Source organism: Pagrus major, chromosome 1 (assembly GCF_040436345.1).
Source record: "Pagrus major chromosome 1, Pma_NU_1.0".
Classification (NCBI taxonomy): domain Eukaryota; kingdom Metazoa; phylum Chordata; class Actinopteri; order Spariformes; family Sparidae; genus Pagrus; species Pagrus major.
Genome location: NC_133215.1, coordinates 32946196 through 32971001, shown reverse-complemented (window position 1 = coordinate 32971001; position 24806 = coordinate 32946196). Strand labels below are relative to the sequence as shown.

Sequence of the window (24806 nt, the reverse complement as noted above, 5' to 3'; positions counted from 1 at the left end):
TTTTTACTGATGTTTTCAAAGAAGGCCTCTTCATGGCTTTGGGAACTTAGAAATACTGATGAACATCTCTTTGATTTCAATTCTACAAATCAGCATATCTGGTATCCACTAACTTAAGACCTTAATAACTAGAATCCTAAACAAACCTGTGTTTCCTTTATGTAAGTATTCATACATCCATTCATCAGAAATGCTTACATTTTAAAAACTGAAAAGCTAGATAAAAAAAATTCTGAGTACAAAATTTTGGCAATTAATGTTGTTTTATTCATAACACATCCATCAGTTAACAGAAGGACAACAAGACAATCTTTTTCATAGTATCCATCACTCCATAATTACTGTTAATTATATAAATAAGCATACAAAACTGAATACAACTAACAGCTGTTCCAGTTTCCCAACTGCTAATTTTGTGACGGCAACTTGGAGTTTAGACAAAGAAACAAAACAAAATAAAACAGATCCCATGTATTCGTCCTTTTTTTTTTCTTTTTTTTTTTTTTAAACTTGCATTGTACTTTGTTTGCAATTCATGATGTACCACAGTTTATATTATCACTGTATAGTTACAATGACATTACAGAAACAAACTGCAGTGTGAAGAATTACCCATTTCTCTGAGTATAATTCAAACAGTGGTGAGACAGGCATTTCACAACTCAGCATCAAAAATGTACACACTTTGTATCCAGTGTAAATGAAGGAAGGCTGGTGGAAGAAGGTAGGAATTAACTGGTGTGACATTATTTTTCCAGATTCCCACAGCTGTGAGCACAAGTGACCTGCAAACAGGCAGGAAAACAGAACGATTGCTTCTGAAAGAAAAAAAGGCTAAAAGGCTAGAACAACTATTCTGAAATAATCAGGTGAATAACAATTGGTCAAAAATTAATCTGACTCAATCAATAAATGCCTAAAACTGAGCTCATTATTATGATGTGTTTCTGGTGGTCAAATTCCAGCAGTTTTCATTTCAAAATGTCCTTCCTCAAAGTCTTATTTATTCCACAATGCCATGATCTGTCTGAATAAGTAAACGGCCAATCAATACTAGGGGTGTGACAATACACTCAGCTCACGAGACGAGACAATACACGGTATTTTAACGCTATTTTTAAGAAAACTTCAACGACGAAGTATGACTGGAAAAATAGTCTTTTATTCAATCGAAAGTCACAAAACGCAAAACAACGCAGGTCAATTTTGAAATGTTTTAACTGGTAATCACTTTGTTATGAATGTCACTTCAGTTCTACTTTCTGAATGAGTATGAGTTATCATATGCAGTAAAAGACACAAACAATATGCGAGCACTGTAAAAGGTTTTGCCACAAACTCAACTGACTGGCTTCTCTGATGTATGATTTCTCATGAGTCTCTTCAGACCTTATAACTGTGCATGAACTATGTGTGAGCTTCTAACTTCTAACTGAAGCTGTGTGTGACCTTCTAACTGATCTCATTTCCACAAATGGAGAGTAAAAAATAAAAACAGTATGAATAAAAAAGAAATTTTAAAATAATAAAAAATAAATAAAACTAAGTTTATCTTACTCTTATTAATCTTAGTAATTATTAAGTGCAAACCATAATCAAAGTAGCACTCTCTCAATACTTGAAGTGCAAACAGAGACTGAACAACTTTTTCTTCAAGCACAATACAGAGCTGAGAGCTGGCTACAACTACACTGCCCAGCCTAAGGGCGCACTCACACTAGGCAATCTGTACCATGCCCAAGCACGTTTGACCCTTCAGCTATGATTGCCTCTGTGTGGGACTTGGAAAGTGGGTGAGTCTGCAGTACAACATTTACTGTTTCCCAGGCATTTGTCAGCATTTTCTGGCCTTTCAGTGTTTTATTAACAGGCGCGGTTGATTTCAGTAGAGAGCTGTGGTGGGGTTCTGTAGGTGTCTTTGCATAGTGCTCGTGTTAGCTGCAGTGTACGGCACTATTTCCTTACAGTGCTTTCATACTGTTCGTGTCATGTCTGTCACTTTGTTGCCGTCTATCGTTTCCATCGGGTACCACAACTGCTGCAATACCAATGATTTAAAAGTAGCAGGGGCATCTTCTATGCTAGTTCAATGTCAGACTCCATCATGCTGGCTGCTGTTCTGCCTCTGTTATGTACTGCTATCGAGTGACAGCTTTTCACCTTGACGAGAAATATAGTCACGTTTTAATATCGCAAGATCTCATGGCATGAGATCTCGTCACACCCCTAATTAATACTGATGTTAGTTAACTACACACGAGTCTACAGCAGGGGACTTTAATATTTCTCAGGCCAAGGAACCCCTCCTACATATGCTGAATAAAATTATGTTGCATATAAAATTGGCGAGGTGCTGCATAGTGACTTAGCATAAAGTTAGGTTAACTTGCTCACATGACTGTATGAGGAATCCAGCTGCTCTGTGATGCTGTACTTCATCACAGCATTGCTCTGAGGTCAATGCTAAAGTCAGAATGCTCCCAATTACAATGCTAACATGCTGATGCTTAGCAGGTAGGTTTTAATGATTATCATGCTCACCATCTTAGTTGAGCATGTTAGCATGCTAACACTTGTAGTAACATTTAGACCTGATATTGGCACTAGATGAAAAGCTAAGTCATCACGAAAGTGTTTATGCTGATGGGGACATGACTGTGTGTACTGGCCAACCATTGACAGGCTGACATTGCCATCACTACAACCATGCTGCTAGTGTGGCCAAAGGCTTATATGATTATTTTTTGATTCCATGATGATTTCTTGTTTCTAGTTGTTATTTTTGTCTGCATATATTCATGTGGTTATTTATTTCATCATGTATTTATTAGATTCTTTATTCTCCAGTAAAGACAATGACAGACAGGCAACATTTTGAAGCACTGAAGCGAATGGATGATTTAGTCATTGGAGCCAATGAAACTGTATAGTTCACAGACTGTTCAACCAACAATTTAATATCTGTCATATTTTGTTAAAAATATTTTCTTTTCTCTTAAATTAATGTTTAATATTTACACTTATAATCCCTGCTTAAATCATGTTGTCTTTGCTGCCTTAAAGAGCTGCCTGTGTTTTAGTACCTCAACACTCATGCATTCTTAACCTAACATTCTGTTTTGATTGTACTGTGCTAATAAAAAATCAATTAAATTCAATTTAACTCATCTATGAGTCATTAAGAAAAGAAAATTAAAAGCTGAAAGAAGTCTGGCATCAAATGAATTGAACTGAATTGGTGTTTCACTGAGAAAGCTTGCAGTGACTTAACCCAGCATCAACATGTTAGGCAATGACAATTAAGCACTTTAAATATCTAAGATTTTACTTATCTTATTAAATACCATTTGAACTAGGTATCGTGGAAAAATAGGTTTGTTCAGTAACCCAAAATACTCTTTATATACAAGATTATAATTTGTTTTGTGAGAACACTGCTTTTAAAAGCCTGGTTTGACTGTACATAGTACTAATTATATGATTACTATATGTATGTGTTTAAGTGAACACATGTTAATACTGTAATTATTTACAGGGAGTATTTTAATAAAGGATTACAACCTCTTCATTCACCCAAATTAATAAATGCAGTATAATCCTCTTGTCAAGCACACTGCGACTGGTCCATTTGTACAATGTGACGATAGGATGTGTTAAAGCTTTGGCAGTAGACATTAAGACTCTGACATTATCTTATGTGTGCGATGTAGCATTTCATTCAGTAGATCTCTATATGATACAGTCCCATCCCAACAAATCTGAAAAAGTTACTTTATAACCCGACAACTGAAGGTCAGATTCACAGTTCAACGTTAATGGAAAAGAAATCAGGACTTCAATCAAGTGATCCTTCCTTCATCAGTTCTCTAATTAAAATGTCAGCCTGTGATAGTCAACCTCCTTGCACAAACTCTGATGAATTTATTACGAGCTGGTTAACTAATTAAAGCCACAACACTTCACATCACAGGATCTCTTTGCTGTAATTGCACTAGCATGTACATACAAAATGAAATCCTGTTACAAATAGGTCCATCATTTCCTGACCTTGACTCAACATGATAAATTCAGTAGAGTTTGTACAGAACAATCATTGGTTCTTTGTTGAAAATATTGTTATACAGGTCATTGTTTCCCATGTATTTATGCCATAGTGTAAAATGTAAGTAGACATATGGAAGCTGTACATTAAAGCTTTATGCAATAAAGTGACCATCTGAGACAGATGATAAAACTGAAGTTCTGTCTTCACAAATTAAAGCATGAAAATTCGATGTTGATCCAGTGAACCAGTGTAGAGTGATCTACCTGTAGATAGTCATACAGCAAACAGGAAGTCCTGAATAGTAGCCCCAAGTACACCTGTTATTTGTTAAACCACCTCAAAAAGCATGACACAAGCAAAAAACAAAACACTATTCAGCTCTATGCCTCAGTACTGACTGTGTACTATTAATATGTTATTCTGACCGCGGTCTTGCAGCGCACGCTGGCTCATTGAAGATTTCCTCCTCATCTCCGATGTCCCTTCTGCTTCTTGTTCCTCGCAGGCGTCCTGATTGGCTGACTGGCAGCTCCGTTTTCCAGTGGCACAGTAACAGGAGCTGCTGATGGAGAGGTGGGAGAGAAAGGGTCTGGCTCTCCGTCCATGCTGGATTTAAAGGGTCCAGCCGAGGAAAACTTCAGAGGACTGAAAGATATAGAAAGAAAAATCTGATTATTTTTATTGATCTTGTTGGTCATGTTGGTCTCTGTTGGGCCTTTATGCAACATTAATAGGGAGTTTGGGTTTACTCTGCCAATCAATAATAATGATTATCAGGGATAATTATTATTTATGATAAATAATAAGATCTAATTTACATTAGATCGCCTCAGGAGCACCAACCTTGAAGAAGGGAAAAGATAGCCAATTCAATAATTCAGTCTCATAAATGGTACTCACCTGTCAACTCTGATTAATAATTAACATAACTACAACCAAAATTACCATAACAGCTAGTAATACTGTGTTCAAACCAAACGCGAAGAAAATATTTGCATCATGTAACTTGCACAAGTTTGATTGTCATCATCCCAGGCAAGCACCATATACCAACTCTTTTGGTCAGATATTACTATCAGAAAAAGACAACACCAGGGACGACTGCTCACCGAGAGAGTCGGCGAAAAAAGGCAAGTGAGTAGCGTTATCTATGGGTGTGCCACATAGAGTAAACTCCGTAGCACACCTCAGACACAGAAGATGGCAGATCTTTCAGCGGATCGTCTTTCAACTGAACCTCCATTCACAAATGTCGGCCTGAATGTTTTCAGCCCATGGACGGTGTCCTGGCGGTCCACTCATACTTACACCAGCAACCCTCCTCACTCAGAAAGTGTGACTCAATTCTGCCCCAATCAGTGACTAGGTAAAAAACCTCCATAAACACCAGTGGCACCAGGTCCAACATCTGGCTCAAACCTTCTGGGATAGATGGAAGTAGCAATATCCTACTTTACTTCAGCCACGAAGGAAGTGGCAGTCTTACCAGCCCGACCTCCAGCCTCCATCGTGCTTTTTCAAGGACGACCAACTAAAGAGAAATTAATGGCCTCTTGGACTTATCACTCAAGGAAAAGACTCTCCAGGAAAGAGAAGACAAAGACAAGTGTTCTGTTACCGTGTCCCTTTAAGAAGAACAGAAAGTTGGCAACAGGAAGTCATGAGGAAGTCATGTTTAGGTAGTAGAGATCACCTATTGACCAACTGTCTGTTTCTAATGTAATACATAGCATCGTCGGTATGTAATGTCTCCCAGAAGTTTGTGGATGGCTATCTAAATCACCTAATTGAGGTGAAAATGGCCAAGGGACCCTTACCTGATGGGTGTGTGTGGGCTGCTGTTGTGTCTGCGTACAGGTCGTATTCTGGGTTCAAATGAGAAGCCTTCCTTTAGACTTTCAAGAACCGATGGAGCCACATAGGTGAAACCCTGTAGGAAAATGATATCAATCATAGATGGATAATGTTACCATGGTACTGGCCTTGCCTTATTACTGGAATTGAAACTGAGGGTTGTTTTCCAGTAGACTGTAGTTTCTAGAGCTTAAATTTAAAATGAACAAAAGACTGATAGGGAAAAGAATCTCACAGCGAAGGCAAGCTCTGCACTGTGGCTGAGTGAGGTATCATCTGGACTGTCCACCGGTGTCTGTCTGGTAAACCTGGTGTCAAACTGGCTCACATCCTCGTCGGATTGCTACAGAGAGACAGACAGGAGAGGTATGAAGTGATATGAAGGTCTGTAACTATGTAACAAAAAGACATTGAGAGGTTTGAAAACATGAAACTACAGAAGTTGCTGGTTGAGAAGGAAAAAATAGTGAGAGCACCAGAGTTTGCAGAATTAACTCTGCTAGCTCAGAATAACAAGTATAATATTACTGAATAAGTTATTAGACAATATAATGGGCATGCAAGGACAACTGATGACCTACCAGCTGTGGCTTGTATGGCGGCTCCACTGTCTTGTTCAGCAGGTCATCCCAGCTGATGTGCCTAAAGAATGGATGTTTCTGCAGTTGGACAAAAGGGCTAATCAATATATACTCCATTTCCATATACACCATTTCCAGCTAAATGAACATTAGTCCCTGAACACCAGTATCTGCATTCTGTACAACAATTAGTTGAATCAAATCTAATGTCATTGTCTAGCTTGACTGCTGTCTGTTCGGTCCACTTTTATAGCTCCTGTTGTGCATGTAATTTTGCTTTCATACTATGCACTATACACCAATCAGTCATTGATTATCGCATTACAGTGGCACCTGTCAGTGGGTGGGACATATTAGGAAGCAAGGGAACATTTTATCCTCGAAGCTGATGTTGGAAGCAGGGAAAATGGGCAAGCGTAAGGATCTGAGTGACTTTGAGACGGGCAAAATTCTTCTCGCCGACGGGGGCTGTGTGTTGCTTTGGCCAATGTTCTGCTGAGAAACCTCAGGTCCTGCCATTCATGCAGATGTTACTACACATGCCACCTATGCCACACATCCCATTATTGTGCTCGACTGGCCAGCCAACTCGCCTGACCTGAACCCCAGAGAATCTATGTGCAAACAACTGTTTTAAGTATAAAGTGCATGGCACAGTTGTGTCACTGCCACAATCAAGAAGAAAACACAAACTATCATCTGCTGCTAAAAGAAAACTGGTCAGGATGTTCAAGAGTCAACCAAAAACCACCAAAAAGAAAGTCTGCAATGAATTAGAAGCTGCTGGAAGACAGGTGTCAGTGTCCACAGTCAAGTGTGTTTTACAACAACATGGGCTGAGAGGCTGCTGTGCAAGACAGAAGCTCCAGACGTGGCGCCTTAAAGCTCAACTGAAGTTTGCTGCTGATCACATGGACAAAGAAAAAAACTTCTGGAGGAAAACTCTGTGGTCAGATGAAAACAAAGATTCAGTTGTTTGGCCACAATGAGCAGCAATATGTTCTGAGGAGAGAAGGTGAGGCCTTTAACTCCAAGACCACCAGACCCACTGTCAAGCATGGTGCTGGTAGTATTATGCTGTGGGGCTGTTTTGCTGCCAGTGGATCTGGTGCTCTAAAGAAAGTAAATGGAATAATGAAGAAGGAGGATTATCTTTAAATTCTTCAGGAAAACCTAAAATCATCAGCAGAAGATTGGGTATCTGGCACAATTAGGTGTTCCGACAGGAAAATGATCCCAAACACACATCAAAAGTGGTAAAGGAACGGCTAAATCAGGCTAGAATTGAGATTATGGAATGACCTTCCCAAAGTCCTAACTTGAACCCTATCGAGAACATTTGCACTGTGGTTAAGAAACAAGTCCGTGCCAACAAATTTAGGTTCTGCCAAAAGCTTGTGGATGGTTATCAAAAGTCCCTAAGTGAGGGGAAAATGACCAAGAGATATTTGACCAAATATCAGAATTACTGTATGTATATTTTTGGGCCAGCAGATTTGGTCACATTTTCAGAAGACCTATAAGACCTGCAGTATTTTTATGTGTACAGCGATCACACTGACTGTTTCACTTGCCAAAATGATCGTGACGATCAGTGTCATCCCCCACCCTGGGATATCATTTGAAAGTGGAAGTTTGATACATGAACACAATTTATTTATTTGTTGAAGTTTGGTTCTGGTGAACATGGCTTGCATTATTATTAGGATTCACAATGAGGATATGGACTGTAGAGATTGTGCGAGTGCTGTCACTGACATTACACGCATTCTTAATTTACACAATCCACATGTGCTGGTTATGAAGATGTACCGATGAGCTGACTGGAGAAGGCGGAGTGTGTGTGTGCCACAGTGCTGTCTCCAGTGCACTCAAAGTGGCGCACAGTGGGCGCCTGACAGCCCAGTCGATGGTGTTCACTGTAGTGCACTGATTTTACTCGGTTATATGGAAACTAAAATCATACTTATGTTATATGTTTACAGTATTCATTCTTTGATGATATCTGATGTAATCTCCGCTGCACTCCGGGGGTTGGAATGAGATGGTGAGACAGCGCTGAGGAAATATGATTTCAGATTTGGGTGTTTATGGAATAATCATACTTCACTACATGCGCAAGTACAAATGACACTGCTGATTTGAATGTTTACGATAACATGGATCTATAAATAACGTTTGCTATGAAGTGAAATTAATTGAGAGATGTATCATTATGCACTGAATAATGTCTCTCACGTTTCATTTCTATAGTCTGCTTCAATTCCCCACGTCACCATTTATGTCGCCAATTCCCCTTTGCCTCCAAAATGTCCGTACACATAGGTCAGAGTTTGCTTACAGGTGCGCACTTTCTCCCGTCAGGTTTGTTTTTATAGATCACAACTTTTGCATGGGAAATGGCGTACGCCTCTTTCACACCCCATTTTGTGTGTACGCAATAGAGATTTTTAACTTTTTTCCTTTGTTGAAATACACAGGCTTACATCCATTATTACTTCGTTGTTCTTTCACTACAGCACTTTTAATAATTACATGCTACAATAATAAGCATATCTAATATTTTTCTACATAGGCAGATTTCAAAAATACTATTAGCCTAAAGAAAATCTGATTAGATTGTGATCAGCAAACTATAACTAAAAGAATATTTGGTTGTTTTTTTTAATAATTTTTAATCGTTTTGACGTGAGATGTGAGAGGCAGGTTCATAAATTGATTAAATGTTAGCTTATTTTGTGATTGCCAATCATTCTGGACCCAAAATCTTGAATAAATAACAGATACGGACCTTTGAGTAATAGGCTAGAAACCATGTCCTATATGATATACACTACTTGGTTGTTTTGTGTTGTAATGTCTTCAATATGTCTTCAGATTTATTTTTAGCTTGTACAGTTGTAGTGAAACTATGTTAATACCAGGCAGAAAGCTAACATGGTCAATAGTCGTTGTAACCACTATTGGTGAATGTGAGTGAATGAAATGTTACCACAGTTAGTTACCTGAATATCAGCACAGTCTGCCTTACTGGAGCCAAGTCTCTGGGCTGGGTTCTTCTTCAACAGCTGAAAAAAGATACAGTGGGGTCTATAAAGATTCATTTTTCAAATATTCACTAAAATTGTTTTCATAATATTGTTTATAGTGAGCAGTCATACAAAGAAAATAATGAAATTAAAATAAAGAGGGAAAGATAGATACTTTCATTAGGTTACAATACAGTCAGTGGAGACAGATTAATTCATCTAACTAACTGATGTTAATTCATATGGAAGGACTAGTTTCATGTTAGTAATACCAATACTCATTATAACAATGGTGACATCATATAAGACCAAACACTGGCATACAGATATTATATATGTTCACATACAAAAGAAATCCTTTGACTTAATAATGATAATATTAATAACATTAACTAAAACATTTAGCATTTTCTGAAGAAACTGCATGGGATTGCGGTTGGCGATCTGCTGCCATTGCTCGTGGTGAGTAATGCACGCAATAATTGATGTCCTTTAAGTGGTAAAATTTTGCACTCATAGTGTAAATCACAGGGTGTTTTTAGCTAGTGGAATAATGCAACAGGTGGATCTTCCTCACTCAGAAGGAATACACTGTAATCCAGGGATTGAAGTCAACAGTGCTTTATTTACCACTACCAGGATGGAACAGCAGCCTTTAAAATAGTTAGATTACACCTGGAACATGCAGGTATGATGGGTTTTGGAATATCAGGGCTTTAAGGGTGTGGTTCTGCAGTCACATGAAAATAAGGTGCAACAGAACATTAGATAAATGCACAAATATCCATAAAAACCCAACTTACAAGAAATGTCTCTTAGACAGAAAGGCTGGCTGCTACAAGCTTAAATCAACAGTGTAGTGTGAATATTAGCTGCAGCACCAACATATTCCACAAGGTAGTGCATTAAATTGCTGCTTACTGAAGGTGCACTATGTAGTTTGGGGAAGAAATTTTAATCAGAAGCCGGATGCTGTCACTGCTCTAGCTTCAAACTGTGTTCTGGGGAGCTTATTTTGCTCTAAGAACAGCTTGTTTATTCAGTTATTGAAAAAATTGTATTGTTTGTATTTTTATCTCATTAATGTTGTAAAAATTAAAATTCTGAATTTGAATTTCTTCTCAAAAAACTACATAGTGCCTATTAAGCTATTTAGCAAATTAAATGTATGAGAAAAAATATGAATTCATAACAGTTTTTCACAATAAAAACTATGTAGATATGTTGTAAAACCTTCAATGAATACAAAAGAAACAATGATATGAAAGATGGCTGTGTGGACCGATGAAATAATAACTGTTTACTGTAAAGCTACAGTCAAATTAATGGTTATTTCAATCAACACTAAATGCAACCCTGAGGCACTTTTGTTGTCATTTCAAATCAAGATGTAAATGCAGAAGTTGGAACCCAACTGAAAAAAAGTGGTTTGCACAGACTGATCTAAATCTTCAGAAAATCTAAACTTTGATGGCTCGTGAAGTGCCACTGAGAAAAGGAGGGTTACCCTCATGTCAGTGTTGCTGCATTGCTTTAAAGAGGATTACTCTGCAGGGTTAAGGGCGTTAGTGATTATTTTATTTTGGTCAACAGCATGCATCTGCTTTGCTGTAAATATCAGAGGTTCCTATTGTTTGTCATGGTAAAATGAGAACGAGCACATTTTAAGCTCATTATTGGTGGTTAAAGAAGAAAAAGCATAGCCAGAGTAGTTTCATTGAGGGAGGAAACCTCATGGACAATGATAATTGATACACTAATGCAAATAGAAGAAATGCTGTTATTCACCCTTTTAAATTACTGGTGTAGGCATCTTATACTTTTGGACTGTAAAAAAATATGAGCATCAGAACACTTTGTACGATCATTTGAGAGTAAAATGACTCAAGGTTATTTCCATCAGTAAAAAATAACTCATTGCCATCTTTTCTGAATACTCCCTGTGGGTGACAAAACAATGTACAAAATGTTTCTCCTGCCATTCATCTATCGGTGTGTGTGTTTGCATGTGTGTGTGTATGTTATAGTACCTTCTTGATGATGTCCCTGGCATCGATGGTCAGGTATGGGGGAAGATTGAGTTTACACTTCAAAATCTTATCAATGGTCTTCTTCCTGTTTTCAGCTGTGAATGGAGGCTGGTGGAGAAACACAGGAGTGAGTCAGCAGTAACTAGGGGAGAACAGGCGAACTGAACACTTAGCCACGAGCTGCCCACTGACAGTGTAGCACATGATGCTGTTTTTATGACTTGGAACAGTTTCCACGATCTGTTTCAATTATTTAGTCGTTACAAAATACTTCTAAAAATGTTTCCTTAATCTGGCTGAAATTTATAAACTTTTTAAGTGCTTGAAGATCATTGGTTATGTATTAACCTGCGATTCTATGAGTATAGCCCCCTAAGAGTTGTCGCTAGGTTTATCCTGCGGTCTTCATCGTCCTCCTGAAGCGCCAAGAAGGCGTCCAGCCCCCGCAAGTTCTCTTCCATGGGCAGGTGTGCACAGAAGGACACGTGGCCCTGGGAATGAGAGCTAGCCTGGAGTGCTGTGGGTCAAGGCACGTCTCGCAGCGAGCAGGGAGGTCGTATTCCATGATGTAGCCAGCGGGGCAGGAAGTTTAATATAAAGTTTGGCTCTTTCAATAAAATGTCCTTTCCTCTGGGGCATTCATAAGCCTATGTTGTATCTTAAGTGCAGTGATATAGTACTACACTTGATATAGAACTACACTTGATACAGATAGTTAGAAAGGTTAATATTATCAACATATCCTAACACTGTAGTAAAAATCAACAAGTATTTTATGTGTTTGCATTGTGAATATTATAAAAACAGTGCAATGACTCAAAAAGGCCACAAGACAGCAGTAGTGTCAAAGTCAGTGTTATTAAAGCAACCTTGAGATTATAGGGATGTAAATGATGAAAAGTTGTGTATTTTTTCTCTGTAATAATGTTCAGTAACCAGTTGAAATATGGCATTCGTCATTTTTGTAGTAAGTTACAGCCAAGTCCCTAATACAACTACTCTACGCCTCACTAGTTTTCTTCCTCAGTAAAATAGATTCAGTAGGGTGAGACATGACATCACCCAGGCTATTCTCGGTTACAGAGCTGGCTGGACACAGAAAGTTTCCTTTTCTTTCCAACTCTCATTTATTGTCACAAGCTCTGAGTGCAGACCAAAAGAATGAGATCGACGATACAAGCTACTCAGAATGAGAACCGGGGGGGATTTTCTCACTCTCTGTGAAAGACTAAGCGGTTGCAGACCTCAGGCTCAGGCAGCTACTCTTTCATGATAAGAGGGGGAAATTTGGACTGGTTTATAGTCACGGTGCGTCTCTTTAGAGGTGTTCTGAGCATGGGTATGAAGGACAATGTGGAGCAGGTTCTTACTCCACAATAATCAGTTTAAAGGGAACAAAATGATAACTACGACAGCCCATCACTATCTTCAGACTGCTTCCTCACAATGAATTACTATTCTCTCACACAGTTCTAACTTACTGATCCGGTCATCATATCATACATCAGGGCCCCCAGGCTCCACCAGTCTACTGCTCTGTTGTGACCTGACCTGGTCAGGATCTCTGGAGCCCTGGCAGAGAAGAAGACATACACATCATGCACATGTGAATAGTTTGAGGATGTGTGTGGGCGGGGCAAAATGGTGGATTTGTATTTAATATTTCTAATGATTCAGAAAATACTGAAAACTCTAAATGTAATATATTATTACATTTGTTTAAATCTTTTGATTCTTATAGTCCTGCATCAACATGAGAATAACATGTTTTTATTCCAATAGAACAAACTGGCAGCAACCAGTTTCACAGGAGGACACAGATGGGTTCAAAGTTTCAGGAGTAAGAATTTGGCAGTGTGTGTGTTCGTATTAGAGCGAGCGCAGTATTACCCACATGTACTCTATGGTGCCACAGAAAGTGTGTGTGACGGTTCCATCGTGAATTGATTCCTTGCAGAGTCCAAAGTCAGTTAGTTTGATGTGTCCTGTAAAGAGAAAAAACATACTGAAGTCAGACTATTGTGGTTAACGTGTAATGTTGCTTTTTAAGAGGAAATAAAATTGTCACGCTATTGAGTTTCAACCACGATGCAAAACAGGAAACTGCACAGAGACACCAAATGGTGCTCACATCCACAGGGGCACTTACGGACAGTTTCAGTCAAAATGCAGCATTTAAAATGAAACATTCAAAACACATATTTTGGGGGAGATGAGACTGAAATTATAGCTCACACTTCAGACATTAAATTTTTTATTTTTAAATTTTAATAAATCTAGATATTTTACATTTCTAAACACATTCAGAGCTACACTATACTTTAGGGTTACAGGTCAGTTGATTCGGTCAATCAGTTTGTGCCCCAAAACTATTACAGACTACACATTTATTCCAAAAGCCAAATGTATTTACGATCATTCTGCATTTTAAATCAGAAATATGTATCAGCATTCAATTTCAATATTTGAAGACGTTGTATTGTTCACATTTACTTGCATGAGGAGTGTTACCTTGGTGATTAAGCATGATGTTTTCAGGTTTAAGGTCTCTGTAAATAATCCCATTGGAGTGGAGGTGACCTAGGGCCAATGTGATCTCTCCTAGATAGAAACTACACACAGACATAAATCATTTGAGTCCATGATATACAACAGGCAGACTGATCTGATCTAAACTGCAAAAGTGAGACTAAAGAATGTAACAATGTATCATTATTAAGGGTCATTTCATGTCAACTCCGCATTCAGAACTTTTCTAATTGCAAGTCATGCATTTTTTTTAAAAAGTTCATGTACAAATTCACTAGACCTTGCAAAATCCTATAGCTGAACTCAATTCTTTTCCAAGTTATGAATTTTTAAAGAGCCAAATGTCATAATTTCTGTTTCTCTTTGTATGTGTATTCAAGCCTCAGCAATTGCATATTTTTCACTGGATTGTCTTGAAATTTGTCCTGAACATCCAAGAAACACAAAGGATAACTAGGAGTTGCAGAATGTTAACAGTTATCAAATTAATAACAATAAATCATCTTTAAGCTGATCAAAGAAACTTTCATTTTCAAAAATTTACATCTCCACTAGGTTTCACTTACAATGTATTAATGATAATATCTATGATAAAAATATGAAATTTCTCTGTTAGTCCTTCATTTGATAAAACTAAAAAAGCTATTTTTTCATACTTTTTATTGGCTGTAATATTATATTCAGTGGTTTTATTTCATAGATAGATGTACTGTGCTGACTTCAAGGTTTTCTATCTTTGTTTGATACCTGTTGGGCCAGTTTTACATTGGGTACAGGACATTTACATGTTAGAGCTTGTAGAGGCTGTGACAGTACTGGCAGTAAAATGCTAGCCCTTTTCACACCTTTCACAAAGCCGGCGCTGCAGATCCAAAAGAGGCGTGACATTACACGTCATGATGATAGACGTCTGTGTTTCTTTCAAAATGTTTCCCCCGGTGTCCACCTGTTAATCTACAAATGTACCCGCTGACTGTTTATAATCATATTTTTTTTTATAAATACATTTCAACCCTCGCCACATCTCAAACTTTCGCACCGAGGAGGATGCAGAGAATTGTCGCAGGATACCCGCACTCATAGGGCAGTGTGAATGGGGCTGCTGACAAACCAGCCCCAACCTACATAAAAATATACACAAAAAATACGTATATCTACAGGGAATGCCAAATGTGAACTACTTGGATAATAAACAAATGCCTCTTCAGGGGATAATCAAACTGAAATGTGCTTTTACAAGCTCTCAAGTCCCCAATGAAATAAAATGGGAAAAACTGAAGGCGTATAGGGGCTTGGGTTTCCAGGGGTTCACTTAAGATAAACTAAAAATAAACAAGCAAAAGAAAACCTGCAGGAGTCAGGCCTTATTTTTGCAAGCATCACTTGCAAAAATAAGGATGGCCCTGATGCAGATAACCTAGTTTTGTGTTCACTCAACTTGGCGACAAAATAAACATAATTTCCCTCAACTAGAATGAAATGGGGCAGGAGAGAAATCTCAATAGGGGCCTAAACAGACCAGCGTTATTGGCTGGCAATCTATCGGGATGAGGTCTGCGGTGTGTCAGGGACGGATTCAGAACAAGAGTGAGTCCAACCTGGGTGCTATTCCTCACCTCTCTTAAGCCTTAATAAAAGGGTGTCATCACACCCTGATTGGCACTCATTAATTAGGAGTCAGTCTCCCCACCCTGTGCACAGGTGATCCGAATCCACTGCAATCAGTCCAGAGGGATTTTGAAATTCAGCCCAAAACAACAAAAGATAGCAAGTCTTACACGATGGGACTGCTACAAGGCTTTGTTAGTTGCATACAGATGATGTCATCTTGTCGTCTGTGGACAAAATATTAATCTTGATTCTTTAGCTCAATACCCATACAGTATTTCACAATTTCAAACTTGTCTGAACTAATTTCTGACATCATCTAGTATGCAACTAACCAAACACTTACAAGCTGTACTTCCCTGAACCCAATGAAAAACAGGCTAAATACGTATCACACAAAGATATAAATTACATTTATTGTAATCAATTTAATTGAAATGAATCCATTCTGTAAAGTATGCCTTAGGGTTTCTTGAATGATCAGGACAAATTTCAACCCAATCCAGTGACAAATATGTGATTGGTGAGGCTTGAATACACATACAAAGAATATGAAAAATGATTACATTTAGCTCAGAGGGCCAAACTTAAAAAAAATCATAGCTTACAAAATAATTGGAAGTACAGCTATAGGGCCTTGAGAGGTCCCAAGAATTAAATAGATGTTTTAACATGAGGGCCTAGGCAGGTTGATATGGGATAACCCTTGAGTGAAGAGAAAAAATAAAACTAACAACTGTTGCTGATTTTCAAAACCCGGAAGTACCGTATGAGTCCTTACCAAGCAGTATCTTCCATGAAGATGCCTTCTTTCTCTAGCTGCATGAACAATTCCCCTCCTGGTGATAAACAGTAGGGTTTGTGGGGTTAGTGGCATTAGAGAATCTTCTTCCCATGTATTCCTTAATTTCTCCATTCATCCCACTTTTATTCCCTTCCCCTTCCAACAACGTTATAGCCATAAATGCTAAAAATTAAGAGATCAGATAAAGGTGTGTAGGTAGCACAAAAGTTAGCCCATGGCATCGGTCTCTGCTCCTATGTCTTTATCATCCATAACCATCAGTCCATCCCTAAATGCCTCTGTCTTACCGCTCAGATACTCAAGTATAAGGTAGAGTTTTCCCCCAGTCTGGAAGGCGTAGAGCAAATCCACGATGAACGGGTGTCTCACCGTCTCCAGGATCTCCCGCTCGGCTCGTGTATGGGCAGTGTCTTTCGCATTACACACTATCTTAGCCTATAAACAAGTGAACAAGACAAGTGAGAAAATTAGAGTGTTAAAAGCAGAACAAGTAGAAGTAGGGGAAGAAATAAGATAAGGGGTGGTGTGGAGAGAAAAGAATGAAGAATCAATGGAAAGAGAGGAACACCTTCATGTATTGTTTATCTTCTAATTTCAGTCTTAGGACAAAGATGTGGGCTGCAACAATATACCTTTCTCAGGACCTTCATGGCAAATATTTTCCCCGTCTGTGCACCTTGAACCTTCCTCACCTGGAAAACCTGAAAAAAGACATTTCATTTAAATATTATTTTGTTTATTAACGTCAGACATTATCTGATAAACAGATATCATCATGGCATAATGTTTAAAGCAGTATTGGTATTAGTACATGATGATTAGTGGGTGTATCTCCAAGGACATTCCTACCCAGTTATAGAAAGTAATGAAATGTAACTAAATACATGCTCTTAAAGTACTACAGATAAGTACAATCTTGATTCTGGTATTTGTACTTAACATGAGTGCTTCCATTTTCTGCTACAACTTTTTATTTACTACCTTTATTTGCATGCTGAATCAGAGCCAAAGTAGCACATTTTAGAGCCCGACCCGCAACAACTTAATGGATTATATTAGCACGATTGTCAGGAATGACAAAAAGACAAAGTGCTCTCGCAGGCGCTGATCCCGCTGCTTGGGAAAGAGGAGTCTGTTACAGAGCGCTCTGTCTCTTTTCTCTTCTTCCTATTTCTCCCTGACTCATACTAGTGGGAAGATCTAAGCTAAATAAAATAGAGTGAATTAAAACAATTAAGGAAATTGCTCCAAATGGAACAATGCTCGAGTCAGCATGATGAGGAGAGGGTAACAGCGATCTCTTTAAAAGACAGGGACATTCTCCTGTCGACAGTGAAGTGACTCTGCAGGTAACACTGCTTTGTCACTCTTTGCAAGCCTGCCTGCCCCCATCCTTGAATATGATGATTGCAGTTAAACAAATGTGTGTATAATTTACTTTCACCGGTACTTTTGATACTCTAGAAAATGTACTCAGAAAAGTACTTTGACACACCAGTGTAGGGCTGGGCGATTAATTGAATTTCAATTTCGATTTCGATTTTGGCTTCCCTCGATCATGAAAACAAGATAATCGTAATAAAACGATCATTCTGCCGCACGCCGTGTCTTGTGTGGTAAATGCAGCGAACCCTTCCATCTCCACCTGTGCACTCCGCCCCACCCCCGCCTGAACAGTTTCGCTTTCAGCCACGCCGGTGCGTGTTGCCAGTGGGTGTTTGGAAAAAATGCGTAGAAGAAGACGGTAGAAGATGGCAGAAAGGAGCCTTTGGTTGGGAAGAAAGGTAAAGCGAATTCTGTGGTGTGGAAACACTTCGGTTTCGAGGAGTCTGACTCGGAACAAACGAAGATATTGTGCAAGATATGTCACGCGACCGTGTCTGCACCTCAAGGGAACACGACCAATTTATTTAACCATTTAAAGTCCACACACAGAGTAATACATGACCAAGCAGTGAAGGAACAAAAGAAATGAAAAGCTCCTCGACTCCTGCCACCGCCACACCGTTCTCAATTAAGGACACACTTTACAATACCACCGCATATCCACCCGGCTCCCGCAGGCATGAAGAAATAACGGATTCCGTCACATACATGATGCCAAAGACATGTGTCCTATCAACACCGTTAGCAAGCCGGGGTTCAATAAACTGATTAACACATTGGACACGCGGTAGTAAGTGTTACCATCACGTCACCATTTCAGCAGAATTGCGCTGCCTGCCCTTTATGACGAATGTCGCGGAAAAGTTGCAAGAGAAGTGTCAACAGCATTTTATTTTGCCACCACAACGGACCTATGGTTTTTTTATTTTTACATATTATTTAATTCATTTTATTAATATATTTTAATTATTTATTTGCATTTTTCTTGTTTTTCAGTTCAAACTTATCATGTTAAAAGAAATACCAGAGTTAAAAATTCAATAAATGCTTGTTCTCAAATCAATGAATAATAGTCTTTAATAATCGTGATTACAATATCAATCAAAATAATCGTGATTATGATTTTTGCCATAATCGAGCAGCCCTACACCAGTGTGCACAACCTCACACACAAAAATGACACACACACACACACACACACACACACACACACACACACACACACACACACACACACACACACACACACACACACACACACACACACACACACACACACACCTTGCCATAGGCTCCTTTTCCCAGAACAGTAAGAAGCTCAAAGCAGTCAGGTCCAACTCGCTCACTGTCTCTGTTGACACTTTCACTGGTCAACTCCACCTCCTCCGTCTGAACGCTGGGATGAGCATGACACAGAGAAGTAGCAGTATTGGTATAAAATAGTTTTTGTAATATATCAGCATCCTTTTTCTTTTAGATTAAATGGTAAATTCAACTTACTTCTCTGGTTCTGTCACAGTGAAGTCACAGACGTCATCCTGCAGATGGAGAACAACAAGCCAATAAGGTTAATCAAAGTTATAATAGTAAGGCAAAATTTTAAAATGGTTATAGCTAGGGATGCGCCAATCTGATATTCAGTATCGGTATTGATCCGATTTTGGCCAAAATCCCAGGATCGGATATCTGAGAGGGGAAAATGTATAATCCGATCTGATTAGCCTTAACTCTCCCATAAATGCTGAAACTATGCGTGACACGCCATAAAGAGACCAGCATGTGTCACGAGACTAGCTGGAGCAAGCTTGAGTGAGACTTTCATCATTTCAGCTGTGTGGAATTACTTTAAGCTAATGGAAGAAAAAAGTAAAACAGCTGAGTGCAATTTATGCAATGCAAGTGTTTCGAGGGGTGGCAGCACTGTTGGAAACTTGCAACACCATGAACTCGATACAACACTTGCAGAAACACCATGGGAAGAAATATGCCCAATGTTTTACAGGCGACGAGTGCCAAAAAGAAAAGTGCACTGCAACAACCAATGGCGTTTTTCCACTAGCACGTTTGGGTGCACCGAGTCAAACTAAGCCTTGCCGATTTGCTTTTCCATCACCAGTTTTACTGCGCCACGTTGAGCAGAGCCGCACCGGCAATGGACCTGCAGCCAACCCGTACTAAGCCCCTGTCTCCCCCTCACAACGAAACTGAACTCATGTCTGTGCAGGAAAACTGAAAGAAAGGCGTTTTGAAAAGTCAGTGTTAAGCTCTCAATACTTCTGTAGCTTCCAACAGAATCTCTTTTGTTCTATTGTCCTGTTTGTACTTTCAATCATCTGTTGTGTTTCACTGTTTCTCTTTTTCGCTTTCAGCTGTTTCAGGAGTCATGTTTAGTTACTGCTGGTGAAAACACAACATGCTTCCATACAGATGTACTATCTACAGCTTTGTTGTTTCAGAGAGGGAAAAGGCTGCATCGATTGATATTGGTATCGGCAGATGTTGTCTTAACGGAATCGAACATGAAAAAGTAGTATCGAGCCATCCCTAGTTTGGCCAAATATCCCACAAAAAATAAGATGTGTTCCACATTTTCGAAATTAACGCTTTCATGGCAATGTGTATAAAAGTGTGGCTTTAATCCACATTTGCAAGAATACTACAAGTATTATGTGATCAAAATGTGTTTAAACCTGAAATAAATGGTACCAAGGCAAATTAACCGTTTTCTCATTCTTGTGTATTTGAGTTATGACTATTCAGCAGTAGTGTTATCATTAACTGGGAGATACAGACCTCTGTGTCACTGACGTCCTCAGTCTCCAAGTCTATGTCAAATACTCCTGCCATCCTGCAACAGAAACTGTACAGTCACTCTGTTGTGTTTCGACCACAACTTCATTAAAACTTCCACCCTAATGAGGAATGTAGCATGGCTGGACAACTATGAAACTTACATATCCTGAGAAACAGGCAATGTACAGGCCTAGGTCATACGTACCTTGCTTTGTCTGCTATCAATTCTGTGGGAAAAAAAACATATAATCCACATAAGTGACATTATCTACAGACAATTCTCAGTTGAATTTCCACAATATATACTGTATGGATTTTGCTTTGCAAGAGGATTTGTCTTTATTCCATAACCCGTCAGTCTTTAATCTGAATGCTGATTGGTATTCATTATCCCAGAAATACCCGATTTATTCCATAAAGCAACATTGTTATTGTTTTACAGATTTGCAAATGAACTGACTGCAATTAAAGAAATTATAATGGTAAAGAGATGATTGGGCAATCTGGGATTCCGGTAAGTATTTTGTCTTTTACTGGATCTGAGATCTTTCCAAGGACCTAGGACCCTTTGATTTGCTAGCAACTGACCCAGTGATCTAGGCAATCTTGAGAGATTATACCCAGCACTAAACCAATCTACTGTAACCATGTTGAAAAGCAATGGCGTGCGTTAGTCTCAATTCAAAATACTTGCATCTAAAACCTAACGTTAGCCTAGCCTCCACCAGGTAAAAAAAAGTTGTCTTGGCAAAACATGACACAGTTAACCTTACATCTTTAAGTTTGAATGGGACCTTGACAACCGCCTCTGTGCCCTTATCCTAAAGTATGTGGTGTCAAGGGATATTACTTATCTCATGCTACTCTGGGATATTACACTTATCTCAAGTTACAGACGTCTCAGTATCAAATGCTTTGACAGAGCTGGCCTTAAGCTTTACTGCTCACGTTAGCATGCTTGTTAATCAGATGACAACCAATACTATACAAGTGAACAAGACAGCAAACGTTGTAGTTTGGGTTAATTAGACTGCTATAAAGTTAGACGGTAGGTTTGTTAGAGTGTTTCCTTTTCCCGCAAATCCCTCCACTGGTTAAAATTGACTCAGTACCGTTAGCAAGTGTGAGCTAACATCACGTTGAAAGCTGCTTTGACAGGTAGCGAGTCAAAGACATGCTAATGCTAGCTTGTCACCTGTGATAGAACCTCCGACTGTTCCTTCTCTCAGTTCGCTGTCCGATAGTTTTAAAAGCGGAATAGATATTACAAACAAACAGCAGTGTCCGTCATTGCTCTTCTTACACGTCCGTCAAGTTAACCAGCAACAACACAGAGAGCCGTTTCGGTTCCCTTCATGCTCCAATATCCAGCATGAAGGCAACGCGCTGTTGTTGTTGTCACTGACGCTGGTTGGACCCTTTAACCTCCTACGTCATTTAGGTGTCTGCTGTCCGCCTGCGTGGCCCTAAAAGAAAAACAATAACAGCTGGCAAAGTCGAGTCACATCAGTTTTATTTTAGATAACCCAAAATCACAATCACATTGCCTCAGTGGGTTGCCTCATCTGTACAGTGAACGACATCCTGTCCTTAAACCCTCGATTTGAGGGAAAACAAACCTTGTAGCAGCCAAAAAAAATGGAGGAAACCTCTGTGGGAGTCACATGGATCCCTCTCCCAAGACAGACAGACATGCAACAGATGCAAAAAATTGTGAAAAATTACACAAAATTAAAGAGTTAACAGATTCCAATGACAAATTATCATTAGTAGATGATATTAAAATATATGACAGGTGTGAATCCAGGAGGATGACTGAGCAGACCTAAGTGTCACCAAGTGATGCCCAAGCCACTTGACCTCGTTTCCACCATGGTGAACTGAGAGAGGACAGACCACACAAGATAACCACAGTCAGTCAGGGGAGAGAGGTTCCTGGCTGGATGGTCCAGCAGAAAAGAGCCTGAGTGAAAAGATACTGATGATCCCTGTGGAGCTCCATATGTCACATCAAGAAGTATTGATGTAGCCCACTATTATTACAGGAAGCACGTTATGTTCTTTCAGATAGAGGACTAGACGCTGAGACCAGAGTAGATAATATCTCAAGAGCGATACTTTCAAACTTTGGAAGAACTGGGCAGTGGCAGCTGGTGACATTTTTTGGGAAGGGGGCGTAGTATGTAAAAGTCATTTGTCAGATGTGCAATAACCAGCAGACGCACACCAGTCTATTTAAATACATTTATCCAGCAGTCCTCTGAAAACACCCAGATTTTTTGAGCGCTCACTTTCATCATTGCCACACAGCCACAGAACTTACACAGTCTATTGTTTTAGACAAGATGTGCCTGTTTTTGTCAACCTCCTGGTTGTCTTCAGATCCCTATTCTGTAGCTCACTCCATCGAGTGAATGCCCGTCTGTCCCTCACGTTTTACCTCAGTTTCTATCACTCTCCCTTTTCATCTTCCTTGCCTCCTCCATCAGCAGGGTTCTTTTTGCAATGTAGAGTTTCCACAGATATTCCAGTTGTTCCACCGTAACCTGGTGATAGCAACCAGGGAAAGCTATGCCTCGACCTGTTTTTGTTGGCTGGTGTGCTTTCTTTGTGCTGTAACGTGACCTTCATATTTGCAGGAAAAATCTATCCCTATGAGCAGAACGAATTGCATAGTGAAAGCGAGGTTTAAACCTATCTATATTCCAATGGTGTCATTTTTTTTATTATTTATTTACAGCCAGTACACTGTGCAATCAGCATTCACTTCAGAATGATAAGTTGAGGCAAAAAAGTTCTCTATTGCCAGTTTAATAGTTATTTTACTGTTGGCAAACAATAAACAGCTTTCTAAATCACTTATAAAGCAATGTAAAGTATAATTAACATCAGTTGAGGCATTACAATAACAATTACTTAATAAATAATTCATAAAGCATGTAATTGTTTGCTAACAGTGAAATAACTACTAACGAAAGTTTATTAAAGTTTAATTAACTATAAGTTTACCATTTATTAATGATGGTTATTGAAAAGATACCGTAGCAATAGTGGCTGTATTATACAGCCCATCTTCAAACAATCCTCCATATAAAGTGTGTAATTATAATGGAAGCTTTGATCATGAACAACACAATGTACTTTTTGTATGCTTATAGTGTATTTATTTGTTATTTAGGGCTTGGTTCCTCCAAATAACAAAAATCTGTATTTTCTCTTTGCAATTTACCTCCATTGTATTGAGTTGGAAAGAGACATTTCTAAGAGGCTATCAACATGGCTAGATACTGTAAAAAGTGATAAGAAGTAAGTGAAAAACATTTTGGTTGCCTGTGTGACTGTCACCCCAAAATTTAATGATGTATGTTTTGGGGTCCCCACAAAGCTGCGAGACCCAACACCTTGAGTGGGCTCCTGGTTTTGTATAGAAAAACAAGACACAAGCACAAACACACACAAACACAACTTTTTTTGGTCTGTGTTCTAAACTTTGAAGGTAAGGGGATTTTTTTTTTTAGGCCTGAAGGAAAGATGCACACCCTACTGTTAAATACAGGAAGTGGCTACTCAGACTGAAACAAGTACCTGCCACGTCATGGGGGGAAGCAATTTTTAATCAAGAGATTTTGTTTATTTCATTATATTCTATTAGTTTTTGTTACATTTGTTTAGGTTCATTGTTAAAATATGGAAACTGAGTTTTCATATTTGTTGTATCATTAGTCCCATTGGTAGTGTTTGTCTTTGCTACCACTATTTTCTAAAATGTTTTGATCAGCCATTGTAAAATTGTAAAAACAGACCTTGGCATGGACAAGCCAACTGGACAAGCTGTACTGTTTGAATGTATTGGCTCTTTGACAAGCATTTATCCTCCAGGCCTGGATGTAGTTCTTGTTCTTTTCACCCAAAAATTCAAAATAATGGGAATATTTCAACAATATTTGGAAAGTTAATACTGTCCTCTCCTCTATCATGCAACTAGTTAGGATGTGCAACCACATGCTAAGCAGCAGGAGAGAAACAGATACAGTGCAAATGCTTCTGGGATTTTGTGTGTGTGTGTGTGTGTGTGTGTGTGTTTGTTGGTTGGGGGGGGGGGGGGGGGGCACTGCTTGTTCTGGGTACAGTTCAGTGTGAAACAAA

General features: G+C 39.0%; 1 protein-coding gene across 1 annotated transcript; it reads right to left on the bottom strand.

Annotated features, from left to right (window-relative positions):
* Positions 1–3531: 3531 nt before the first annotated feature.
* On the bottom strand, positions 3532–22073 carry LOC141003940 (ribosomal protein S6 kinase beta-2-like). Its single transcript, XM_073475429.1, has 17 exons — positions 21856–22073; positions 20866–20887; positions 20661–20715; positions 19368–19405; positions 19149–19263; positions 17114–17182; positions 16769–16916; positions 16458–16515; positions 14051–14151; positions 13434–13524; positions 13021–13111; positions 11540–11647; positions 9486–9548; positions 6481–6558; positions 6135–6242; positions 5863–5975; positions 3532–4690 (listed from the first exon to the last, which is right to left on the bottom strand). Exons 3-17 carry the CDS (start codon positions 20712–20714, stop codon positions 4513–4515), a joined length of 1413 nt encoding a protein of 470 aa, XP_073331530.1. The 5' UTR covers position 20715; positions 20866–20887; positions 21856–22073; the 3' UTR covers positions 3532–4512.
* Between the last annotated feature and the right edge of the window lie 2733 nt (positions 22074–24806).

Excerpts from the sequence above, each read along its gene's own strand:
- LOC141003940 (XM_073475429.1), bottom strand. The coding sequence starts at position 20,714 with ATGGCAGGAGTATTTGACATAGACTTGGAGACTGAGGACGTCAGTGAC. Across the intron at positions 17,183-19,148 it reads GAAAAGGAGCCTATGGCAAG|GTTTTCCAGGTGAGGAAGGT; the intron begins GTGTGTGTGTGT and ends GTCTTTTTTCAG. Across the intron at positions 9,549-11,539 it reads CCAGGGACATCATCAAGAAG|CTGTTGAAGAAGAACCCAGC; the intron begins GTACTATAACAT and ends ATCTTTTTTCAG.